Below are 23,857 nucleotides of genomic sequence, written 5' to 3'. Positions count from 1 at the left end.
TCATTAAGTCTTTGGTAATACTGGTTAGGATTTTTACTGCAGTGTTTCCAAAAGGAAAGGTAATAGTAAAAGTCGCAGAATCCTTTCTACGCTGGGAGTTTTTTCTATTTTTTATCATCTTTCTCCCTTTCCATGATGATATTCATTAAAGACCAAATACTACTTTCAAACCAAATGCCAAGGCACGTCCTGTGCTAGAGGTGAAGCTGTAAAGGACCAGCAGTTCAAAGGGGAAGAGAGCGGGGAGGGGGGAAAAAAAAAAAAAAAAAAGAGGGGGGGGGAGGGAAAAAGAAAATTCACCAAGAAAATCGACACATTTTCATGCCTTCCTAATCAGCTCTTAAAGGGGGAGGACCCAGATTTATAGCCTTAAAAGTCCCATGAGTTGTCCAGTCTAATAATCTTTTATGTGCTGTATAAGCTATCATGTTCTGTAAGTTCTACAATCCTGCATGTTGCAGCTCATAGAACTCCTTGAGTTTCAAAAGTAACGTTTTTGTTAAAGTTTCAGCTACAGACCCTCTTATCTAGAGCAGAGATTTTTTTTTTCCTGGGGAGGAATAACCCCATGGACCCAAAAAGGCTGGAAAGCAGTTTTGCAGAAAAGGACCTGGGGTTCCTGGTGGACACGCTGGACATAAGCCAGCAACGTGCCCCTGCAGCAAAGACGACCAGTGACGTCCTGGGCTGCAGTAGGCAGCAGATCAAGGGACGTGATCCTTCCCATCTGCTCAGCACTGGTGAGGCCACACGTGGGTGCGGGGTCCAGTCCTAGGCTCCTCAGTACAAAAGAGACATGGACATACTGGAGTGAAGAGCAAAGCTGATTAAGGTATTGAAGCATCTGCCCTATCAGGAGAGGCTGAGAGAGACAGGATCGTTCAGCATTGGAAGAGAAGGTGCAGGAGGGATTTTCTCAACGTGTACAAATACCTAATAGGAGGTTGTAAAGGAGATGGAACTAGACTTCTAAGTGGTACCCAATGACAGGGTGAGAGGCAAAGGGCACTAACTGAAATATAAGAAATTCCACTTGAACTTTTTTTTTTTTTTTTAAATAAACAGTCGAGGTTGTCAAACACTGGAACAAGTTGCACAGAGGGGTTGTGGAGCCTTCATCCTTAGAGACAGTCAAAACTCAACTGGACAAGGCCCTGAGCAACCCACTCTAGTTGACTATGCTTTTAGAAGGGGAGCTGGACTAGACGAACTCCAGAGGTCCCTTCCAGGCTCAGCTATTCTACAGTTTTATGACTACAGAAGTTCAAATTTGGTAATATAAAGCAGTTAGCTTAATGGTTACTTTACAGAGGTTTAATTGGCAGCCCAGAGTCCCAATCCAACTCGCTGGCCATTTCAACTGTCCCATTGTCTACCTTTTCCCATGAAAGAGGGGAGTATATAATTTGGGCAAAAACAGCCAAGATCATCAAACATACTCATCCTGCACACTAGTGCGGTGGCACAGATGTGGAAAATAACATGATGCTATGGTGGTATGCACCCTAGGAATGTTCCAGAAACCATGATCCCTGAAACTATAAAAGTCAGAGAAACCTTGGTTAGTCATTGCACTAGGATTTGGTAGAGCTGATCCAACTGGCAGGCCCTGCTACTGGCTTAGAGGATGACCTTGAACAAAACATTTCGCCTCCTGATGCCCATTTCTGCATCAGAAAAACAGAAATAAGAGAGCTTACCCCCACTGTAAAGTACTTCAGGAGTAATAGACAGAACAAAAACATAGTATAAACATTTGGCATTGTTATTTAAACTCTCTAGAGTCAATATTTAACAAAATGAAAATAACGTGGGTTTTTTGGTATGGAGAGATACTAAGGTAAGAATATCTTCTGAATTGCCTTTATGTTTTGATGGCACTTTTGGTGTGGAATACTAGGACGAAAAACGTTCCCTTCCTCACCCCCTCCCTCCCAAAATAGCTTCATATAAATAGCCTGACTTCTTTATATCATGGAGACTTCTGAACACTTGGCTTTGATAATTCATTAATCAAGACATTGACTTTAAATGAGGTTCCCATTTCAAGGCAAATAAAGCTCTAAATGCAATTAGGCCTTGATTAGTTAAAGTACAGATTCTAAAGAGAAATTTAATAGCACATAAAAGGAAAAAAAAGAAACAAAACAACAAGTGGCAATGTATGAATCTGAGAGTTGTGTAAGCCATTGTTACTTTTACTTGTTACTCATGTTTCAGATTTATTTATTTTATTTATTTATTTTTTATTTATTTCTTTGTTCCAGCATGATTAAGCCTTTGCCACAAACATATTCTTACTGAGAGATATCTGTAATTAAATCAAGTAATGCTGAAGCACTCCATTTATAAGAGGGTCCCAATTGTTTGAGGACAGACATTAAACAGAGTATTTGTTTTTTTTTTTTTTTAAACAATTCTCAAATATTTTCAGCACCTGAACAGAAAAACCCATTCCATTCCCAAATCTCTTCTGCATGAGCACAGTGTGCAATAGCACTATTGGACAATTTTCTGCTTGTGTTCCTACAGGCTCTCATTCACAAACATTTTTTAAAGGAATTCCATATGAAACATCTCTGCCCAAAACATTCAGATTTAAGCTTAGCCTTGCACTCGTGAACAAAAAAAAAAAAAAAAAAAAATCACCAAACCATATCAAATAGAGGATGGCAGCTACCCTTCCCAATTTCAAAAGGTCAAACTTAATTGGTAACAATGTAATCCTTTGCAAGTGTTTTGAACTTTATATCATATAAAGAACTCAGAAAATGTGTAGAGGGAAACAACTGGTTAGTCAAAGAACTAAGAAATACAAATTTGCATCTGGAACTGATTTAAAATTGGCAAGAATTTCAGTAAGCAGACAAACAATACGTGTATTTTGAAGGAAAAAAAATCTATTATCATCTCAAACATGACAATCAACTACGCTGCCTCGTTTTCCTCACTTCAGCTGATAATTAAACAAGACAATGTTTTGCTCCGAGTAGCAAAGATTGCTGTTCAGTGTTTGACAATCTCAGGAAAACATTCAAACCTTGTAATGCATACACAATCTTTTTAATTTTGACATAGACCATGTTTTACATCTCTTTGACAGACTTCTCTGGAGGACTAGAAGCAATTGCAAGTATAGCTACTTAGAACCATAAACAACTAAATTGATACAACTGCATCATCTGCATTCATACAGAGGAGCCTAATTGTTCAGAAGCTGCTTATGAAAGTAAGATTTATCTCCCTTAAGTATGTATACACAAATATAGTTTCTGTATATGGAAGTCTAATAGTGCCTTGTGCAAATGACTTTCATAAAGTAAAGCAAGTTCTCCTTTTTAGCATGCCAGAAAAATGTTAATGCAAGGAACTAGTGCAGAGCAGCTACAGCACTGCAAGATCACACTTACTTCTCTCTAGAGAAAAATCCTCTAGGTAAAGATGAAGAAAATATACTGTTAGCTAGAAGTATGGAATCTGACATTGACAGAAAGCAAGAAACAGCAACAGGACTGAGAACAGGGTAATATCAAATCTAGATTCACTCCTGTGGAGTCACCTACCTATTTCCAGTGGTACTCCAAGGATGTGATTAGAAACCCAACAAAGCAAGTGATTAGAATGAACTATAGACACTGGCCGTGGACAAGATGAAGCTTCTGAAAAGTGATTAAATGTTTTGATTTTTATCTAAAGAAACAGCACTGTTCACTAAACCATAAATTTTTAGGACAATGTAAGACTTATTAGCTCTTTTAGAAAATTCTGGCAATTTACAAGTAATAGAAAAATAAAAAGCAGCTCTTCCTGAAGACTGCAACATCTTACCGCAAAAGTCACTACTGTTAAAACTGCAATAGTCCATCTCAGACCTTATTTCTGATCCTTCTGTGACAGATAAAGATTTATTAACTTCACATTCCAATGCAAGTCTGCAAGTAATGTACTGCATAATCAAATAATGCTTTTCCATAAGTGTACAGGCTAAGAAAAAATAAAGCTACAATTGTCCAAAGTTTTTGCTTAAATTACAAGTTTTAAAATACCTCCATGGCATTCTTACTCAAACACTACTCAATTGAGCATTCACTCGACTTTTCACTTGTCGTAAAATATAAGAGCAAAGGGTCTAGTGGCCTTTGCCAACTGGCAAACTAATAGCACTACAACAGGCAAAAGGGGTAGTTATCTTTCTTTTGCCTTGAACAGCACTACAAAACAATCAAAGTTTTGGAAGAATCTATTTTCTTCAGAGAAAAAAAATTGACTCCAATATTACAAATAAAAACTAACCTCCATAAAACAGGAAAGCTATACATGAAAGGCCTCCCTTTCTCCACTCAAACTGTTCTCCTGCCTACCTTAAATCATGACTACTCTCTCCAAACTAGGGGTTTCTTGAAGTACTCTCTTCTTCCTCTGCCCAATTATCCAGTCTACTTGAGACAGAACAACTGATCTCTTTGGTTTGGTACTTCCAAACGAACTTTTCCTCGTCTGAGAGGCTGAAGGTTTCAGTCATTTACTCAGAAGTGTGGTAGATAGTCTGAAGAAACGAGCAAGAGCCATCAGCCTGCCCTGAGGAGCTTGCAATCCAATTTTAGATGTTAGATAAATAATAGTAATCAGGGGGGTAAGGTAATGAGAAAGATATAAGGACTGCAGTATAAGACCAGACAATTACTGTGTTTAACTTCAGAGCATAAAACTATTCAATCAACGAGTAAGTTTTAAAAAGGAGTAGTATTTCCGAAGCCTGCTATCAGAAATAGGCTAGACTCTAAAGTCTAATGAGAAAAACTGGACAGCTTGTTACAGTCACATTATGCAAGTTTAAATGCTTCATGCAAACGAGAATAGATTGATTCTTGCCTTAGAAGTTTTGCGTTTACAAATATCTGAAAATTGAATGTAACAACATGGTATTAAGCACTTTTTCCACATGTCCAGTGTTAGACATTTAAGAAAGAGCTGCAGTGTTTTCCAAGGGTATTCCTATGTATCTGATATAAGGTGCAAAGTAAGTGCATTTGATACTTGCAATAGCATTTACTATTTAGTTCCTGCCCTGTGAGAAAAATGTTTCCACAGCAACTGATTTACTCTTTTTAATTAAAGTATAGACTACACAGTTAACATAGTAAAAATAATTAGGCTATTAATTATACTCAGTACAGCAGCATTGAATCTCTTTTGGCATAATAATACTACAAGACAATTTTAAACAGTATAGTAGCACAAGCACAAACTGCGTTTTAGGTTTTAAAAGATATTCATGCTCAGGCTTACAAAAGCATTTTCCGTTCAGGACATAAACCACAAATTCCCACCAATAATCCTTTAGACATCCACTTTGCACCCCTAAATTTCCCTAGGCACTTTAGCATTCCGTGGGAATTACAACCTAGAACTATGTCCCATCATTATACTCCCTCTAACATGCTCAGTCTCTGGCCATGTGAATTTGGCTCTGCAGTAGTACAATTTCAAGAGGAAGTTTACAGACTGTTTCTCCTATTTATCTCCTTCTGCTTCATTCCAAAGCCCTGTTATTACCCTGAGGATCAGTACAATACTGTGGATGCTGAGAAAGCGTGAACTTTATTTCTCTCTGACTGTGGGCAGAATATCACCCAAGTCTCAGCATACAAGCATGAGGTTACCCCACGAATTGTAGGTACTGCCACCACCACCTCCTACTTCTCCAGACACATTCTAAAAGAAAAAGAATTAGCCAGTTAGCTGTATCTGAGAATACAGGCCTCAAGTCTCCATCTTGAGCAGTACCTAAGGAGAGCTATGGTAGGACTTCAGGTCACCTCTTACCTTCCAGCCTTTCTAGAGCCTGGCTCAGCCTACCCTTACGGAGAGAGCTAACTGCCCCAAGTCACTTTCTCAGACCCCCAGCTCTTCTGGCTACAGCAGCAACGCTGCTTTGGTTGGTCACTGTGACATCCCAAGAGAGGACATATTTGCACTAGAAACAGAGGATTAAGGCATACCACATAACTAAAAAAGTTATTTCATAAGAAGATCTCTCTACCATCTTAGTGCACGCTACACTCGTTTTCACTATCCAAAACACACTCAATGAATTCTATTAACTACATAACTGGGATCTTTAACACATGTAACAGTGAAGAGGACTGTTGTTACCACAGTAAAGGCAGACAAATTTGGAGAGTCCTACTGCTAAAAAAGAAGCGTGTTCAGATTATGGTTGCTCGCTAAGGAGGCAGCGTATTAAGTGACTTTCATCTTGTGGCTCACGTATGACATTGAGTGCAACAAAGCAAAATCATCAGAATTTGTGTTCAGGATATCATTCAGTGATGCCTCTCTTTTAGTCAGAGTTTCTAAACAGTTCTAGAGATCTAATTCACAACATTTTGACCACATGGAGTGAATATTTCCCAACAAAAAATAAAATGTAAATTCAAATCCTTTAACAATCGACCTTAATACCACCATGACAGCACTGTACAGACACTAGAAGATGTCATAACATTTTAGGAACACTTTCTTTAGATGCAAAATAGCAAAACACTTGCTTCTGACATTCTCCCTTTCACATCAGACATGCAACAATGATATACCAGGTCACCTAAACAGCTCTTCAGTATATGAAGAACAAATTATGAGCTTAGTTTTAATAACATCATCATTAAAAACTAACTGTAGCGATGCATGTGAACATTTTTTTTTTGCAGGATGAATGGACTGTAGTAGAAACTACAGGTAGATATGGAAGATATGTTGTGCTGGTTCGGTTTTAGCTCTGAGGAGAAGTGGTCACATCCAGTCGAGAAGTATTTCTGTGTTAGGCAGTCTGCGCTTTGCTTGAAATCAACTTTTAACATGATGAGAGTATGAAGACATCCATCGGTGTTTTAACCACAGGCTGAACTTCTTGATCTTGCAGCCAATTCCTGCACAAATGATCTACTTACACTCCAGCAAGTTGGTGAGACTCATGGCTAGCTGAATGACTACAGTAAGGAAAAACCCTCCCTCACTCCTAACTTGTACAACATAGACTGAGAGTAACAGTAACAGGCAATGTTTTTCACTGTAGTGACTTTTTGAAAGCTTTGAAGTTTTATTTACATTTTATTTTGTTATACCAGAGCTCATAACAAGAGGAGTCTGAATATGCACCACAGGGTATTACATTACAGAAAGAATAATACACTATTCAGACAGACACAACTTTGCACAAGGTAGAAAAGAGTTTTGTTGAGTATTCTATATAGCAAAGCTTCCCGGACATTTTATTTCAATGCTTTCTCTGGTATGTAAGAAAGTTTATCAATAAACCGTATCTTCTGTGGTATAGTATAATTTCAACACATTAAAACAAATCAAGACTAACCAAAAGAAAACACATTCTAGAATTCCAGAAATAAAACCAAATATGTTTCTATTCATTACAAGACGGATTTAAGAAAGAATGAGCAGTAATTTATAGCCTGTAAATCACACAATATATGATCCTCAGATTTGAATTCCTTTACCCATTATATAGATTACCTTAATAGAAGTTCTTTGGGTAATTTTTTGTTAATAAGGGCTTCATCATTATTTGAGAAAACCTGGAAACAGAAGGAAAAAAAATCATTTAAAAACACAGCCATCTCAACAAATAGTTCACTAGACCAAGAAAACCAGCTTTCAGAGAGTCTTTTCACCTTCTTTTTAGGTGTTTAATTCTAATTACGGGTAATGCCTACCTCTCAATAGGTTTTTTAGTAATCTGGTAAGGTGATTTCAATATGCACAACAGCCACACCCAGACATACACCTGCTCCTTCCTGACGCTAAGATTCAACCGCACAAAATTGGAGCAACTTTATGTTCAGTAAATACTCAGAGGCCACACTTATATGCCATAAAGAAGTATTTTATGTAGTAGCAACAATTCTAGCAAAAGCAAGATATATACATGCATGCACTAGCTCTACAGTTCCAGAACTGTCCCATTACAGAAGACAGAAACTGGGTATTTTCCAGTTATTCAAGTCCTTTCACTGTCTACAGTTGCCCAAGATATGTGAAAACGGATAAACTGTAATAGTCTAAAGAGTCAAAGAATTCACCGCCACAGATACAACAGCACTACAACAGCGACTACTATATAAGTAAAAGCAGCATCTCAGTGAATGCTACAAGAAGAACAGAAAATGCCTCACCTAGCCTTTCACGTTACTAACACATCTCCCGGAAAGAGGAAACAGAGAGACTGAAAGAAAATACCCAGCGGAAAAAATAGACAATATTAAGATGGTATGAGAAAAGTGTGAGGCAAGTGGAGAAAAGAACTGGTCAACAGTTAAACAGAAATACTAAAAAAAGAAGATATTGACCAGATCTGTGAATTACTGCTAATATTTAGGTTTGAGAAATTTTGTGAGAGGAACACAACAACAAACAAAAGAGAAGGTGAATTAGAATTTAAGGAACTATGGCACAGACTGAAAGAAGTCAAAAATCACCAAGCAATCATTGCCCTTCTAAAGGGAGGAAGGCCTTTATGGAATACATTTTCTGCACTATCAGGGACAAAAGCTAAGGAGAGGGATCCCTCCTTAGGGGAGCTATAAGTTTTCTGAAGACCAGAAGATAAATACAAATCTCAAATAAAATAGAAATATTAAAAAAAAAAAAAGACAAGAAACCTTTTCACCGCCCTTGAATTAGTCTACATACATACTTGGTATCTGACCCAAGCATGAGGGCATCTTCCTCCCATCAGCACATACCACATACTTGTTAACTATTTGTTTTGCTTCTTGGTGGAAAAGAAGAAAGCTCAGCAGGAGGTGGTTCTGGAAAAAGGTGCATCAAACAAAGAAGGAAAAGAGCTGATTATAGTTTTGGCTCTGTCTTTGTAGAACACTGGAGACAGAGGAAAGTACATGTGAGGGAATTTTCAAAATATCTCCCTGAAAAACATTGTAAGATTAGAAATCCTTCTGAGATTAGAATCTCTTTCTGGTTACTGAGAAGAAACTTGTTTCTCTTCCAGCTTGTACAACACTGATTTCAGGTCTAACATATAACACCACTTCTCAATTTTGACATAACAGCAAAAGCCACTTTTTGTACCTACCACCTCTGTACACAACAAATAGGCTAACTACACATCTGAAAACATAAAATTGTCACCTTTCAGTAGGACAAAAACCAAGAAGTTTAATCAAGCTTCCTCCTCCTGCAACTGGAGTAGCACAAATATTCACGGGTTAGTGACTGTAGAGGTTCAAAGCTTAAAACACATATGCATATATATTTCAATAGGAAGATTCTGGTTCCTCTAGAAAGAACACATTCTTGGTTTTACTTACAGAGCAGTTCCACATGGCTGACCACAGGTTCAGCTTTGCACTTCGTTCTGCTCCGCATCCAGTACTTGTTGTTGTTTTCAGCCATTACACTGAAAGACTGTGTACATCAACACTGTTTTCAGAACTAGTTGACTACTTCAGAGCTTGGAAACTGATAGATTTATGGATTATCTGTACATATGCCATCTCAATATTATATGCTACTCTGTCAGTTGGTAGCCTAAAGGATTAAAACAATCATATATATTGAGATTTTTTGAGAAGAGCAGTCAAATTCAAGGCCTAGTTGTATTCAATGCGGCACTCAATCACAACAAGCAGAAGTATATGCCATCCTCATAGAGCTTAAATCACCAAATGGTGAGGAAGGAAAAAAAAAAAAATTCTTCTGCGTTATTGGGGGGAAAAAAAAAATTCACAAAGAAAAAGTTATCACAGACTTTGTGTGCTTTCACGCAGGTAAAACCGACAAGTGATCCCAGATCTCATTAATTCTGGTCCAGTAGCCTAATATTCAGTATCACAGACCACTATAAGTCCTCTTTCAACTTAATTACTCTACAGCTGCAGCTACTTCCTCTAAAGTTATAACATCTATCTAGAACATAAGTGGAAAGGGTATATATATACACACTTTTTTTTTCCCCTTTGGGTAAATATGGCTGCTTTGTAGGGTGCTACTGGTTTATGTGTGCCACCACTTTGCTGATACAAATGCTGATATTACCTGTTTTTTCTTTACACTGTAGATTCCCAAATGTACAATAACATGGATATACGTTCACTATGTGAATATGACACAGCATTTAAGTTAATAAGGCATGAGTATGTTACTATTTAATAAAAACAGCTACAATGTGCGCTCAAGTCTTTTGGCATTTCTAACTCCTCATCAACTCCTGCATTAAAAAGCCAAATCATTAAAAAATATAGCACAGCGCTTGGGGAACAGTAACTATTCTTCTCTTGGGGCCAAGCCAAAAATCTAAACTTACAATCAGACTATAATTCTGACAACTCTTATGTGAAAAAGGCTTATAATCTGTGTATGTACGAGAGTGATCTTTTGAACTTAACTTAAAGTAGGACTGACAAACTAAAGTAGGACTGACAAACTAATTCAAATAAATGACACCAAAACATGACCAATATGTTAGCACTTAGGAATCCCAGTTAAACTGAAAAAATGCATCTTTTACTACTGAACACGAGAAGCATGTGACTTGTCCCACCACACGTAAGGTACCACGCCTGCTAGAGAAGTCACAGATCAAGCCACAGGTTCAAAGGTATTTTTTTTCAGACAATGACTCTTATGTCTTCTTCATGCAACAGCTACAGTTACCCCATTAAAGCATTGTTTTTATGGGGTAAGAATATTTAGAAAAATGAAAGTACCTCTTTAAAGTACTCTTACTCTGAAAAAGTATATTAGCCTCTAGAATGGTATTGCATTTGCATCTCAAAACAGCTCCTTTTAGAAGGGAGGGGTTTTGTTGTTGTTGTTGTTTTTTTAAAAGGCTTCCATACTACTCTTTCCACAAACAAAGAGGAGGCAAGGGATAATTGGGCAGCTATCTTCCAGATGAAGTTTTGTCAAGTAATTTTGATTGTGTACAGGTGGAGAGGAAAGAGAGAACGGCCAAATAGGACAATATATTTCTTCTTTGAAGAGTCCTGACAATGTAAAATTTTTATTATTAAAGTATATACGCTGGGTACAGGCAAGCAGGTCTCCATTCCAGTCATATCACCTCCCTCAAGTAAACAGTCTTATCCTTTAAATCTTTACTTGATTGTTGTCACATGACTTCTGCTAGGTGTTTTCTATTTCTATTGTATCTACTATGCATAATAGATAACCATAACTTTAAAAAAAGTCATTCAATTAACACTTCATCAGCTACTATAAATAACATTCTCATAACCTTGTCAAATATGATTTATTTTTCTTTAGTTACAGACAGTGCTGACAATGACACATCCCCAAAATACCTGTATACAATAATATAATGAAATATCAGTTAAAAATACTGTGGACTTAAAAAGACTATTTCTTTCTTTCTTTACTTTTGCATTTGATAGCAAGTTTCACTGTGTTAATGATAGGGCATTCATTCTCTCAAACGCTAGAAAAGTGTGGGTTTTTTACTGCAGCAAGAACACTGAAACACAATAGAAATCTGTTCACAGGGAGAAAAGTAAGACTGAAATATATAACAGAATGTTATTCTACAATCAGCTCTAACATTCCTGTAAACGTGAACAGGGATACAGAAAATCTCAACATAAAAAAAGAAAAAAAAAAAAAGAGAGAGAAGAAATCGTAATGATGATCTACCAAAGTTTATTTTCCACAACTAACTGTTTATTAGCCACAAAATAATTGCATTCACTGTGTCCATGAACAAGATTGCTCATGTTCCTTAACTGATCTCTCTCCGTGCTATCTTCAGTATATTTTTTCTAGATTAGTTACAAGCTACAATTGAACATTTCCTTAAAAAGGGCCTTTTATTTGTTTACACCAAATTTTGTCAGTAGCTACTACGTACAATTTTTGTCGCATGTCCTCACTGTGTAAGTAGATCTACTCTACCTCTTGCGTAAATCTATCAAATTTAAAACTAAAACGAATCATCTCACTTTTTGCTTCCTCTTCTACATTATTAGCCATACTATCATTAGCCCTGGAATACAACTTCCTGTTACGCCACAGTTAGCTTGCCACCATTAGAACTGGCCACATATTCTCTTTTGGTCTTTTTAACAGCTACTGACAAATTTCTCCTGTTTGAGCCAGAAAATCTGAGCTGAAGAAATCTTTTAACTGCTTGACTTATGCCTATGTGGCTTTGTACCCAATCTGGCAAGGAACTGTAACATGCGCCAAAAAGTTCATTTTTCTATGCAAAGAAACAAAGGAGTTTTCATCCTGGCTTAATTGTGTTCATTTAAAACACTTCGAAATTCCTGTTAACTAGTATTTTCAGCATCAAAATAAGGTTACATACTCAATTTTGTTAACAGCCCTTAATTTTTTCCAGTGGTGAAGTTTTCATTGTCCTTCAATCCTCTATTAAAGAGGACTACTTTCTTTACACATGAAAGTTATGCTAGCAGATTAGCCATTATGGCTTAGTTCCACAGAGATATTCAGGTGTCTAGTTTCCACTAAAACCAGAATGAATGACAGCACTTTCAATCTGCCAACTTTTCAAATAAAAAATTATTAACATCAGTTTCTCAAAAATAACCTTGCTTAGTAGGGTGTGGAAGCAAGCACCTACAAGTAAATGTTGGCATAGGAAAGAGGGAATAGGAAGTCTGAGAGACCCCAGAACATCAGCAAATAGAGAAGGTAGTTATACACTGAAAACATGGCTGAAATATTTATCAAGTCTGGAATACAACCCAAGATTGGGTCAGTGTCACCAAATGAGACAGTAGTTTAACATTAAAATCCATGTGTTTCCCTACTCCTATTACTGACAAAGCATATACTTCCTAGTTAAATCGTAAACATTTCTGTATGTAAAATAAGTCTTTCAGGTTTTTACTGGCAAGAGCAGTATTTATTTAGCATAATTTATGCAGTACTAGGTATCATAAGAACTAGATGTTTTACAGGAAAATCCTGACAAAATAAAATTAAAGTTTTAATCAGTTCCCCTGACGTGCAGATTTTTGTCACCAAACAAAACCTGCCAGCTTGCTGCGCATCACTCCTTTTCAGTGGAAAGGCTTAATTGTTGCCTATGCAATTTCAGCTTTGCTGTGCTACTGAAATTGCTTCTTGCTACAGTGAAAAGAAAGTGAGCAGATCAGCTTTCCCCCCAGAGCTGCTCATGACCACACTAAAGTAACCAACAGCATACTAAAAATCTCTATATTCAACCACAGCAAAAAAAAAAAAGGGGGGGGGGGGAAGGGGGAAGAAGAAGAAAAAGGAAAGCAATCTTTCTTTACTATAAATTAAAGATTATCTTGTGTGTTACACTACAATCTGTTTCCTAATGGCTAGAGAATTGCTGCTAGCTGTTGCTTCCTCTAGAGATGAGCAATTAATACAGTAGACTTAAGCAGACAAGCAGAATCATTTAACGCTATGCAAGTAGCAAAATCTAGCAAAATCTAGTAGCTGTATCTAGGCAACAAGAAGAGCGTTAGACAAGAGAATGGATAATATGTGTTGCTAACAGAACGGAAATAAGTAATATCAAAGACACAACAGCTGATAGCACAAGACTGTTGTTAAATTTGAACCTACAGTAAAGCTTTCTGTATAATCAATAAAACTACAAAATGCAAAACTGAACCTCAAAATGCAATCTCATTAAAAACCAAGCCCACCTATAGCACAGACAAAGACTATATAATTCCAGTAACACTGCTGCCACAGATACTGAAGTCAGAGGGTGGTAGAGTCTTTTTCTTCCCACACACAGACACTATCTGCCCTCCAGGCTAAGTCAGCCCTATACTCCACTGCCTCACTGCACCCACTCCGGCTTTGATTTTGCACAGATTTAAAAGCCCAGCCATTCTGTCCTGCCATGGCAGCTAACTGTGGCTGGATACGATCTACCAGAGCTCAGTGCATTGACTTCAGTAGGCAGTAAGCTTCCTCTTCACTGCTAAGATAGCTACTGCATCTTTTATGTTGATCTTTCTAAAGGATCTTGTCTCCTCCAGCACTGCCTGAAGCTGACCAATCAAACACAACTAACACCTCATACCAAAAGCTTCTTGTTCTTGATGCACTGGTCTTCTTAAAACGCTAAGTCTCAGCTTCAGAGAACAACATCCAACACATCCAGACAGATCTCTCTTTCCATAACGCCTTTCACTGACCTAGGGCTGCCTACCAGGGCCATATTGCCTTTAAAGTTTCCCCAGAGTGAGCCCTGGCCAATATAATAAAACTTGCCAGGCAGAACCAGCAGGGTAAACCATCCACTTTGCTGCTTGGTTTCCCAAAGCACTTCCAAAAAAGCCATCATCTTTTTTTTTTTTTTTTTTCAAAAAACAAAAAAACAGCACTGGTACTCAGACCACATCATTTACATCACTTTACCGGAGGGCATCCATCTCGTTCTGCAAATCCCTGTCCTCATTGTGTAACACATCGAGGTCATTCGTGAACACCTCAGCGTTAATCCCCTTGGCCACACAGCTCTGTCTTGAGGCCTTTGGCCACTCCAACTCATCTGCCTCTCAGCACAGAGCAGGAGGAGCTTGGAGGCTGCCCTGTCGACTGTGTTGAACACACTGGCCAACTCTCAGCTGACAGAACTGCTGATATCACCCTTTTCTGTACAAAACTGGAAATCACAGATCTAGCCCTTTTAAGAGCTGCTTAGCTATTCCAAACAAGCAAGCTGCTAAGGCCTAACAGATTAGCCTAACTTGTTAGCTGTGCTGACACAAGACTGTTAGTTGCTTTAATGCAAGACTTATCTCGTCTCTCAGCGAGTCAAAGAGAACGCAATCCTCTGAATTAGTCCCACACGTTAAATATACTTTCACCTACTGCTACCCAACCACCATCGTTATTTTTTTTAAGTTGCAATGACAAAGATTTATTCAAACATTTTGTTCACTGTCAATTCTGATATAAATCCAAAGAGGTATGAAACAACCTCACAAAAAAAGCTTTTTGAGTTTTTCAACAGTACTAGTCTTAAGCTTTCAGGAAACGTAGACTGTTCCTCAGGGAACTTGAGCATGTTAGTTACCACATTCAAATTAACTTGTTGAAAACTATAAAGGGGAAATCCAATGGCTTGGGGAATTACTAACGCCCTAATTATTTGCAGGCCTGAAATGCAGTTGAAGGGTAGCATTTTATCAATACCTACTTTACATAACTGATGCTTGGTAGTCTGCATGACATAAAACATTAGGCTCAATCCAATACCTAACCAACTGAAACAGGTGTTACGCTATTTTGAAAAAAAGGATTTCTAAGTGCTGCTCCCCATCATGTTACTAATCTTCAGTCTCTTGTAGTCAGAGATGGGAGCCACATGGAAGATCACTCTAATATGAAACAGCTACTCCGTGTAGGTTATGATCTACTTAGTCCACCTTTTCTCTTTTTAAAGCATCTTGATCTAACCGCTACCACAGAAGGCACAAAAAACCTGAAGTATGTATGGAGAAAAAAAAAAAAAAAGAAAAATCCATCCCTTACCTAATCTCTAATGACTAGAGACTGGGTGAAGCTTAGAAGACGACTGTTTAAACAATAAGAAGTTTGGAAAAAGTTAATTGCAACACAGTTTTCTTTAAACATATATAAGAAGCCAGATTAAAAAAAATGCATTTGGTAAGGTTTAATCCTCCTCACCTGCTGAAGGGGAGTTCCATTCCTTAGTCATATACTTCTTCCTAAGACCTCAGCTGACGGGGTAGAGGGGAGGTTTTGTTTTTTAGACATTTTAACAACTTGAACATTTCCTTCTTCAGGTATTTATCCTTTACTCTTTTATTTCTTTTTTAAGCTTATGCATTCCAAAATAAAAAGAGTACATGGTGAAGCATTTATACATTATCCCTAGAAAACAAAACATTCCACTGAAGTAATGTGAGGACTGCTAAAGTGGTACACAAGAAAACCTGTATCATCTAGTTTGCAGGCCTCAAGAGCAACAGACTTGTGGCAGAAGATAAACATCAGATAGTGAAAGTAGTTGTCAACTTTAGACCACTGCAAAGCTAAATTATGCATCTTCCAGATACTATAACTTCTTTTTCTTCAGCAGGTAAACAACAAACCCTTAAGTGCAAACCAGAGACTCAAATGCAATTTGCAAAAGCTTAAGTGTGAAATACCTGAAAAAGATACTTCCCTTTGACTACTCAAGTAACGCTGTGACGCTAAGCAGAAATACTGCAACAGGCTCTCAGGCAGCTTCCACCGCGTGTCATTCATAGGGACTGCATATTCCAATTAATATTTGTCTCATCACAAAAATAATCAATTCGGTTTCATGCTCCCATGTAAAAAACACACTATATACACATTCTCAGACATTGGCAGCATTACATACTTTTGGAAAATCAGTTATAGAGAAAAACAGGTGTTCATTCGCCTTAGTGCACTGACTTTTGGTTGGGAATATCAGAAGTGGGGTGCATCACTGAGGCTGCTCCGTTTTTGCCATCTAGATGTATTCCACGTCACAGATTTGTAAGAGCCCTTAGGAATAGGCATTTCAAAAGTCCTGCTCTGAATCACCACTTCTGCATACAGTTGTACTTATCACCAAATATATGGCTAGTTTTATTCCCAGTCTCCAATATTAGCATATAAACTAGCACACTGCTGGCATGAGGACAGAGAGAAGAAATGCTCACATAGCATGCAAATGGAAATTCTTCTGCAGATCTGTTTCTCCAGGAGTTTCCATCATTCTAATTTGGGCTACTGCAGTCCTCCCTCCAACCACATAATCCCATATCCAGAAGGACAATTCCTTTTCCTACAGTACTAGCTTAAGCAGTAAATGAAATTACATCTTAAGTCCTGACTGCATGGTTGAAACTGAATCCCTTCTTCTAAGCATCTTTGTTTCCGAGGTAAAAAAATTTCAATTCTTTTCCCCCCAAACACAAATGCTCTTCAAAATTATATTTGAGATTTAAAAGGTGTCATTCATTATAAAAATGACTCCACAGCTTCTATGAAGCCTTTTCCAAGTAGTGCTTGATCAGCATTACAAACACTACATCAGAACAAATGTCTGTCTTATGAGAATGTGAAGTCTTAAGGATTTTGAAGAGCAAACCTTCTCTGCCAGGCAGTCTCCTCAGAGGAGGAACCAGCAGAAAGATGACAAGATCTGTGTAGCTGCCACACAAGCCATATATGCAGTGTATAATTTAATTAAAATTTTCATTTACAAGAGACTAAATTAGGTACCTCTTCAGGATAACAAGTGGCAACTATGACTTACTTCAAAGGAAATAGCATCATAGCACCATTTCCAAAACATCTTTTTTATACTATTCCACGAAAGGTAAGAGATTGAGATTTAAAGGAGAAGCTAGACATCCATTTAATTGTTGACATTTGCCAAAGTTCAGCTTCCTGCATTCGCTGAAGAATTAAACTATCCTTAATACTTTCGCCTAAGTTCATTTTCATATCTCCAAGAACAGTAAAACGTTATGCCCCTTTATATTTAGATAATAGCTACACAACATCAAGTTATGATACGAAAATGTCTTTCCTCAATGAAGTTTTGACCTCGCTTTCAACCTCTGGAGACAGATGAACTTGACATATTGGTAGAGTTTCGTATTTATGAGAATTTGATGATGTCTTGTCTCCTTATTTACTTAAATTTTCAGAACACTGGCTAACAAGTTGAACGGTAATCACCTCTAATGAAAACAGCTTACTATTTTCTTCTGCCTGAAGGAGAATACAGGAAAACACTGGGCGGGGGGGAAGAGTATACCATGAAGTGTAGCTAATACCTTAATGGAAGGGACTTCATACCAAATTTTAGGCACTTTCTTATGGGCTGCACAGCAGCAGCTTGTGGTTCTAAGTAATCGTAAATATGCAAAACCAGAAAGAGGTGCATTTCCAGGTCCAATCCCTCCTCTAGCATGAGCGCAGTGGTTCCTCCAAGGCCATGATGACAACCCAGAGGGAATCACTCTAGAGACTGGCTCTAGTGGATTGCCTCCAATGGGTTATCCCTATATTTTAAACAATGTTAAGTATTGTTTCATTTTATTATCTCTCTGTACTTCACAGAAATTATTTTAGTTTATTCAAATGCTTAACTCTGTATTGCATTTTTACCTGGTTTTCATGAAGTGGGGGGGAAGGGAGACCACTGGAGCCTGCAAAAATAAGCTTCTTTCAGATTCTATACTTTCTTTTTCTTCAGCAGGTAAAAAATAAATCATTCCTCAAACACAAAACAGAGACTCAAATGCAATTTGCAAAAGCTTAAGTCTGAAATACCTGAAAAAGATACCTCCCTTTGATTACTCAAGTAACGCTGTGACGCTAAGCAGAAATACTGCAACAGACTCTAAGGCAGCTTCCACCGCAATGTCATTCATAGGGACAGCGTTAAAAATTAAACTAAAGTTTGTCTCATCACAAAAATGATCAGTTTGCTTTCATGTTCCCTTGCTCCATGTTTATTTTTCAGGGTCAAGAAGTTACTTGTATCTGTTTGTCAAACTTTAAATTAGTTTGTCCTTTGTAAGCTTGAAGATTTTCACTGATTTTTGCAGTTTGTGAAAAATCAAATTTTCCTCTCTGACTGATTTTCATCGTGCTATGAACGTCTGAGAACGTGTATATAGTGTGGTTTTACAAGTAATTTCTTGACCCTGAAAAATAAACATGGATTTGACATTGCAAATACCAGTGTACTGTGAATTTTAGGTCCATCATTACATACCTTTAATGCCTTACACTTACCTTTTCCCATTTTAGCAATGGGTAAAGACTTTTCCCTGTACTGTTAACAATAAAATTGGTTTATTTCAGATTCTGTGATAAAGGAGTAGATCAGAAAGGCATGACAAACAAGTATCTACTACAGAAAAAAATGAAGTTCTTAACGCAAATGATTTGGATAGCATATTAACACTCAGGTAACAAAGCTGAATTCAACCTAATTTTGAGGAGTTAATAGAAAGCTTCTGCTGCAGCAGTTCTCTTAAACACAAGATATCGGCCTTTACCACAATCACACAGTGATTTAGATAAGATTTCTAATGGAATAAAGTACAGCAGTTCCCATTTTATGGTCCCCTAGCAAGTTGTAGCAAGGAGCAGAGTTTGACTTTTGTCATTTAGAAGTTACTCTGCATTTGCATTCTTCCTTCTCAGAATCTTAACAATTAGAATATCTAATCACATGTTAAAAGTTCAAGTGGGAAAGCTGAGTTGCAAAAGCTCAGAGGCCTGGACTCCAACCTTACTACATTCAAATGAAGTCACCCGAAATACCTAGCTCAAATATTATCAGAAATTGTAACAGTTATGATATTGTGCTGAAGCATAAAGAGAAAAATGGGTCTATCCATGCAGTATACGAACAACCTTCCTAAAGGACGCAAATGAATGGCGTAGCTATTGTCTGAACTAACTCCAGGCTACAGCCTGAGCCATGACGGAGAAACTTTGATTTCACAATTTCATATGTTTCTGTCATACTTAATGTGTAGCCTTCTGCTGGCTTAAGCATTCAGATCAACATTGCCACAGTGCCAAGATTTGTACTACTCTTCCACACTAACTTAAAAATAGTTGCTATGTTTCAATAGAAAGGTGACTTTTATTTTAAACTTCTTTTAAACTTTCCTTATTTTTTATCTCCATGTTGTCTCTATTTTTAATTAAGGTCACTAAATCCTTTAGTCTACTTTTGCTGTCAAAACAAGCTATCAACAAGCTAATGGTTCTTCTGATTTGAAGGAACACTGTAGGAACGCTATATACCCTCTATATTATAAGGTCTGGTGTTAATTGGCCAAAATTAATTCCTTCCTTATCTTTCTTTTATTTTAAATTATGCAGCCATGAAGAAATAAGAGGAAGAGAACAACCTAAACAGGACCAGTCCCGTAACAGAGAATGATTGAAGTGTAAGTATTCATTGAATAAAGCATCTGAAACATATCCAAAACAAACAAACAAACAAAACTCAGGACTATTTCATCCTTTTCTTATCAGCTGTGAAGTGCAACTATGGAGCTGCCCAATATCAGAATCTTAATTTGCGTTACAGTAAGGCTTATCTGGTATAATTTATGAGATTTTACCTGTGCAGTTACAGCAACTATTCAGTTCTTTGCAAATTCTATGCTTTCTGAATTCAGACTGTTAAAGATTCCTAATGAGAAATGTCAAAATGGACCACGAAGGAAAACTCTATGCCTGGTTCTGAAGTTCACTAAATGGAAGACATTTACTTACATTGTAAAACCACTTATAAGATTTTTTGTTCATTGTTTGTCAGTCTGTAAATGCAACAGCAGAGATGTAATTGTAACAGCAGAGATTTCCAAAACAAAACCTTTGCAAACCAAATCCATCTACCTCCAAAACATGACATAGAAGTGTATTTCAAGCCCATACAATCTATCCATATTTTTATTCCACCTCACGTTTTATTTTTCGGTGTCGTTTTGTTAGGTTCAAAACACATAGGCTAAATCAGGAAAAAGTAGAAGGCAAAGAGCCAGAGAAGAAACAGAAGCAGCACGAACAAACCTTCATGCAAAGGAAGAATAAAAAGAAAAGTTACTAGGAACAAAGGTTCAGCATAAACCTAGGACAACACCAGAGGCGTACACACACATCTTCCTCCTCTCCATTAAGATCTGGCACTTATTTTTTCCCCCACATATGAAGGGTTACAGGAAGCCTACTACCATTAAACACACACACACACACACACACACACAAGTGATCTGCCTTAAAGCACAGCGTATCTGCCCACACGTCAAAAGCCAGCAACTCTGCCTTCTTCCTGTATAAAACTATTACTGGAAAGCAAGGAGGCATCAGATATGAAAACAGGGATCATACCAACACCCTTTCCAAACATGCCATGTCTGTCTCTATACATTGCCCCTTATCTTCCTTTCACAACACAATGATGCACGTCTCCCTTCCAGTTGATGCATGCACGTGCCGTCTCACTTACTCCCTACATACACAGTACACACTGTTCCTCCTCTGTTGCACCTTCGGCACACACACATCCCATAGCACACGTTCTACACGTACAGATGCAGTACGCCTCATGCCTACCACATACATACCACAAACATATTGTATTTATATATTCATCTGTGCACACACGTCAAGCCATCACAGCTATGTATAGTTACACACAAGCAATAGTCACTCTGCACACACATGAAATACCATATCATTTATCTACTGCACACATATAAAAAGCACAGATAACCCTTGCCACACCCATAACATACAGGCCTATAAAAAATCCACATTATATCACACCCAGCATTCACTATATGTACATATACACACAGCCCATAACACACAGTAGTATACAGACATACCGACAGGCATATGATGCCATGTCGTATCCCTGCACACAATGTCATACCCCTGAGCTGCAACACAAATACACACGCACATCCCATACCCAGCACACAGACAAACACACTGACACACACACACACACACACACACACAGTTTTCACCGTCATGTCACACCTTATATCTGCTACACGCACACAGCCCAGGTCACACCCTGGCTCACCGCACATGCACGAGCATATAAACAACACGATGCCACACCCCAGTGGCCCCGCGCATCCAATCTGTCATACCCTACATCTGCTCTACGCTCAGACACGGACACGTTAGCCTTCCCTATACTTTATACCCGGGGGGGGGGGGGGGGGGGGCAACACACCCCTGCCACACCCGATCTACTCTATGCACACGTACACACACCATCTCTCTCCCCCTGTGTTATACAAAGGGGCAACACAGCCCGCCCCACCTCACCCGCTCTGTACACGGACACACGCACATCCTCTCTCCCCCTGTGCCGCCGGCGGGGGGAGAAAGGAAGGGGACAACATGCCCCCACCCCGAGGCCGCACAGGGGCACCCACCCGGTACGACACCCGCCACGCCACACGGACGCCCATACGTTATATACCAACGCCGCCTCTGCGCAGACGTTACGCGTGCCCCTACCAGCCGCCCCCCCCCCTCGCCACACACACACACACACACACACACACACACACACACACACACACACACACACACACACACACACCCGCCCCGCCACCTGCCGCCCAACCGCCGCCGCTCCCCGCCCTGGGCCCCGAGCCGCCGCCGCCACAGCCCCCTAACGAGCGGCGGCGGTGGGAAGCGAGGCCAAGCCAGGCCAGGCTGGACCGGACCGAGCCGGACCGGGCCGGGCCGCTCGCTCACCATGGCAAAGGCGCCGCGGCGAGGCCGGTTGTCCTGGCGACGCGGAGCCCCGAGGAAAGGCGCCAGGTGCAACGTCCGCCCGCGCGCGCGCACCGCCGACGCCGCCGCCGCCGCTGCCGCTGCCGGAGCTGGGGCGGGGCGGGGCCGCCGGCGGCCCACGTGACCGGCACCGCCCCTGCGCGGTGGGGGCCGCCCCGCCCCTCCCCCCGGGCCGCCGGCCCCTTCCCTCTCCCCCCCCTCCCCTCAGGTGGCTCTGTGAGGGCGACGGCGAGATGGCGGCGGCAGCGGCCTGGCCGAGCCAGGGGCTGCGAGGAGCGGGGAGAGGGGCAGGCTTTGGGCCGCGGGCGGCTGGGCCTTCCCAGGGGCTCCCGGGGCTGGGGCAGGGCGGCGGCCGCCGCCGGCCTCCTCGCGGCCTGGCTGCGTTGCTCGCACATCCTCAACGGCCAGGGGTGGCGGCCGTGTGCCTGCGCCCCCCGGGGGTCGTGTGGCTTCAGTGCTCCTGCGCTTCCTCCCCCCCCCCCCTTTAATAGGAAGGAGTTGGTAGTTGTCACTAGTTGGCTCTTGGGCTTTAAAATCGCAGGAGAGGAAGGGGCTGATACAGCTGTTTTGCTGTACTGGTCTTAGCTGATCGCTCTCTTAAAAGGCTACTGGATGTTAGCACTGCATTTCTCCAAAGAGAAGGTGTGTTTGCTTTCTGCTCTTCCAGTTTGCAGGCTGGTGAAGTAGCTGAAGTGACAGCAGAAGACAGGTTTGGTCCAAGATCCTCGATGGTAAACTGGAGGGGCTGAGACCTGAGAACACCTTCTCTCATGGCGCAACCACCAGTGCAGGCAGTTGAGTGTGATAGTATGTTAAGTTGCTCCAGCACAGTCCACAAAAGCTTATTTGTCAGACAGCCAAGCACTTGAGCGCTTTCAAGCAATGCGTGCTGTTAGTGAGAGCATGGCTTGCTTCTGTGCATAAAACCACTCTCAAAGCCAAATATAATATTGTTAATAGCATGCTTACAGATTACATCTGTTCAGCAGTCACAATACCACATACAAAATTGAAGAGATGGGAAAAATTGAGGGTAAAAACCTATCCCAGCAGGTATTGTTTTCTGTTGATTCAGTCCTTCAGACTTCTAAGAAACAAAGGTGACCATGGAAGAATAATACAAGTTTGTTATTCAGAATGGCCTTCTTTTAAGGCCAACATTCTGGTTTGATTAGCAGTAAAGAAAAAGTTTCTTGTGAAAGTGTCCTTTCTCAGAAGCCATGTGGAAGTAGTTGGTACGTGCACATACCATGTGTTGGCTCATCTCTGAATCTGCTATCTTATTCTCCAGATTCTAGAGAATGACCTGGTTCATACGGTTGATCTGGTGTGTATAGTTGGGAAGAAAGCCTCAGAAATGTGAAATATGTATAAACAATTTAAATGTTTTCAGCTGAATTGCAGAAGGCCTAGACTAGCAGTTTCTAAATTTTACTAGTTCGCACTAAAAAAAAATATATTATTATGACATGCAATCTTTTACTTTTTTCCTTTGTTTATTGAATGTGAA

The 23,857-nt window shown here is 39.6% G+C and overlaps 1 protein-coding gene across 4 annotated transcripts in view; it reads right to left on the bottom strand.

Moving 5' to 3' along the window:
• Positions 1–22,448, bottom strand: part of FBXL2 (F-box and leucine rich repeat protein 2) — a 65,567-nt gene extending 43,119 nt beyond the window's left edge. For 3 of the 4 annotated variants that reach the window (XR_011139743.1, XM_068935730.1, XM_068935729.1), the window contains exons 1-2: positions 22,309–22,437; positions 7,531–7,592 (exon numbers count right to left, since the gene is read on the bottom strand). Coding sequence is in view for 3 of the 4 variants with exons in the window: in XM_068935730.1 (XP_068791831.1) it covers positions 7,531–7,592; positions 22,309–22,311 (65 nt within the window). In the remaining variant the exon portion in view is untranslated. Of the gene's footprint in view, positions 1–7,530; positions 7,593–22,308 lie in introns of all 4 variants that reach the window. The other variant, XM_068935728.1, reaches the window with a different exon arrangement.
• Positions 22,449–23,857: the final 1,409 nt, after the last annotated feature.

Source organism: Struthio camelus, chromosome 2, assembly GCF_040807025.1.
Source record: "Struthio camelus isolate bStrCam1 chromosome 2, bStrCam1.hap1, whole genome shotgun sequence".
NCBI lineage: Eukaryota > Metazoa > Chordata > Aves > Struthioniformes > Struthionidae > Struthio > Struthio camelus.
The sequence above is the reverse complement of the archived record's forward strand: the minus strand, read 5'-3'. Positions and strand labels throughout refer to the sequence as shown.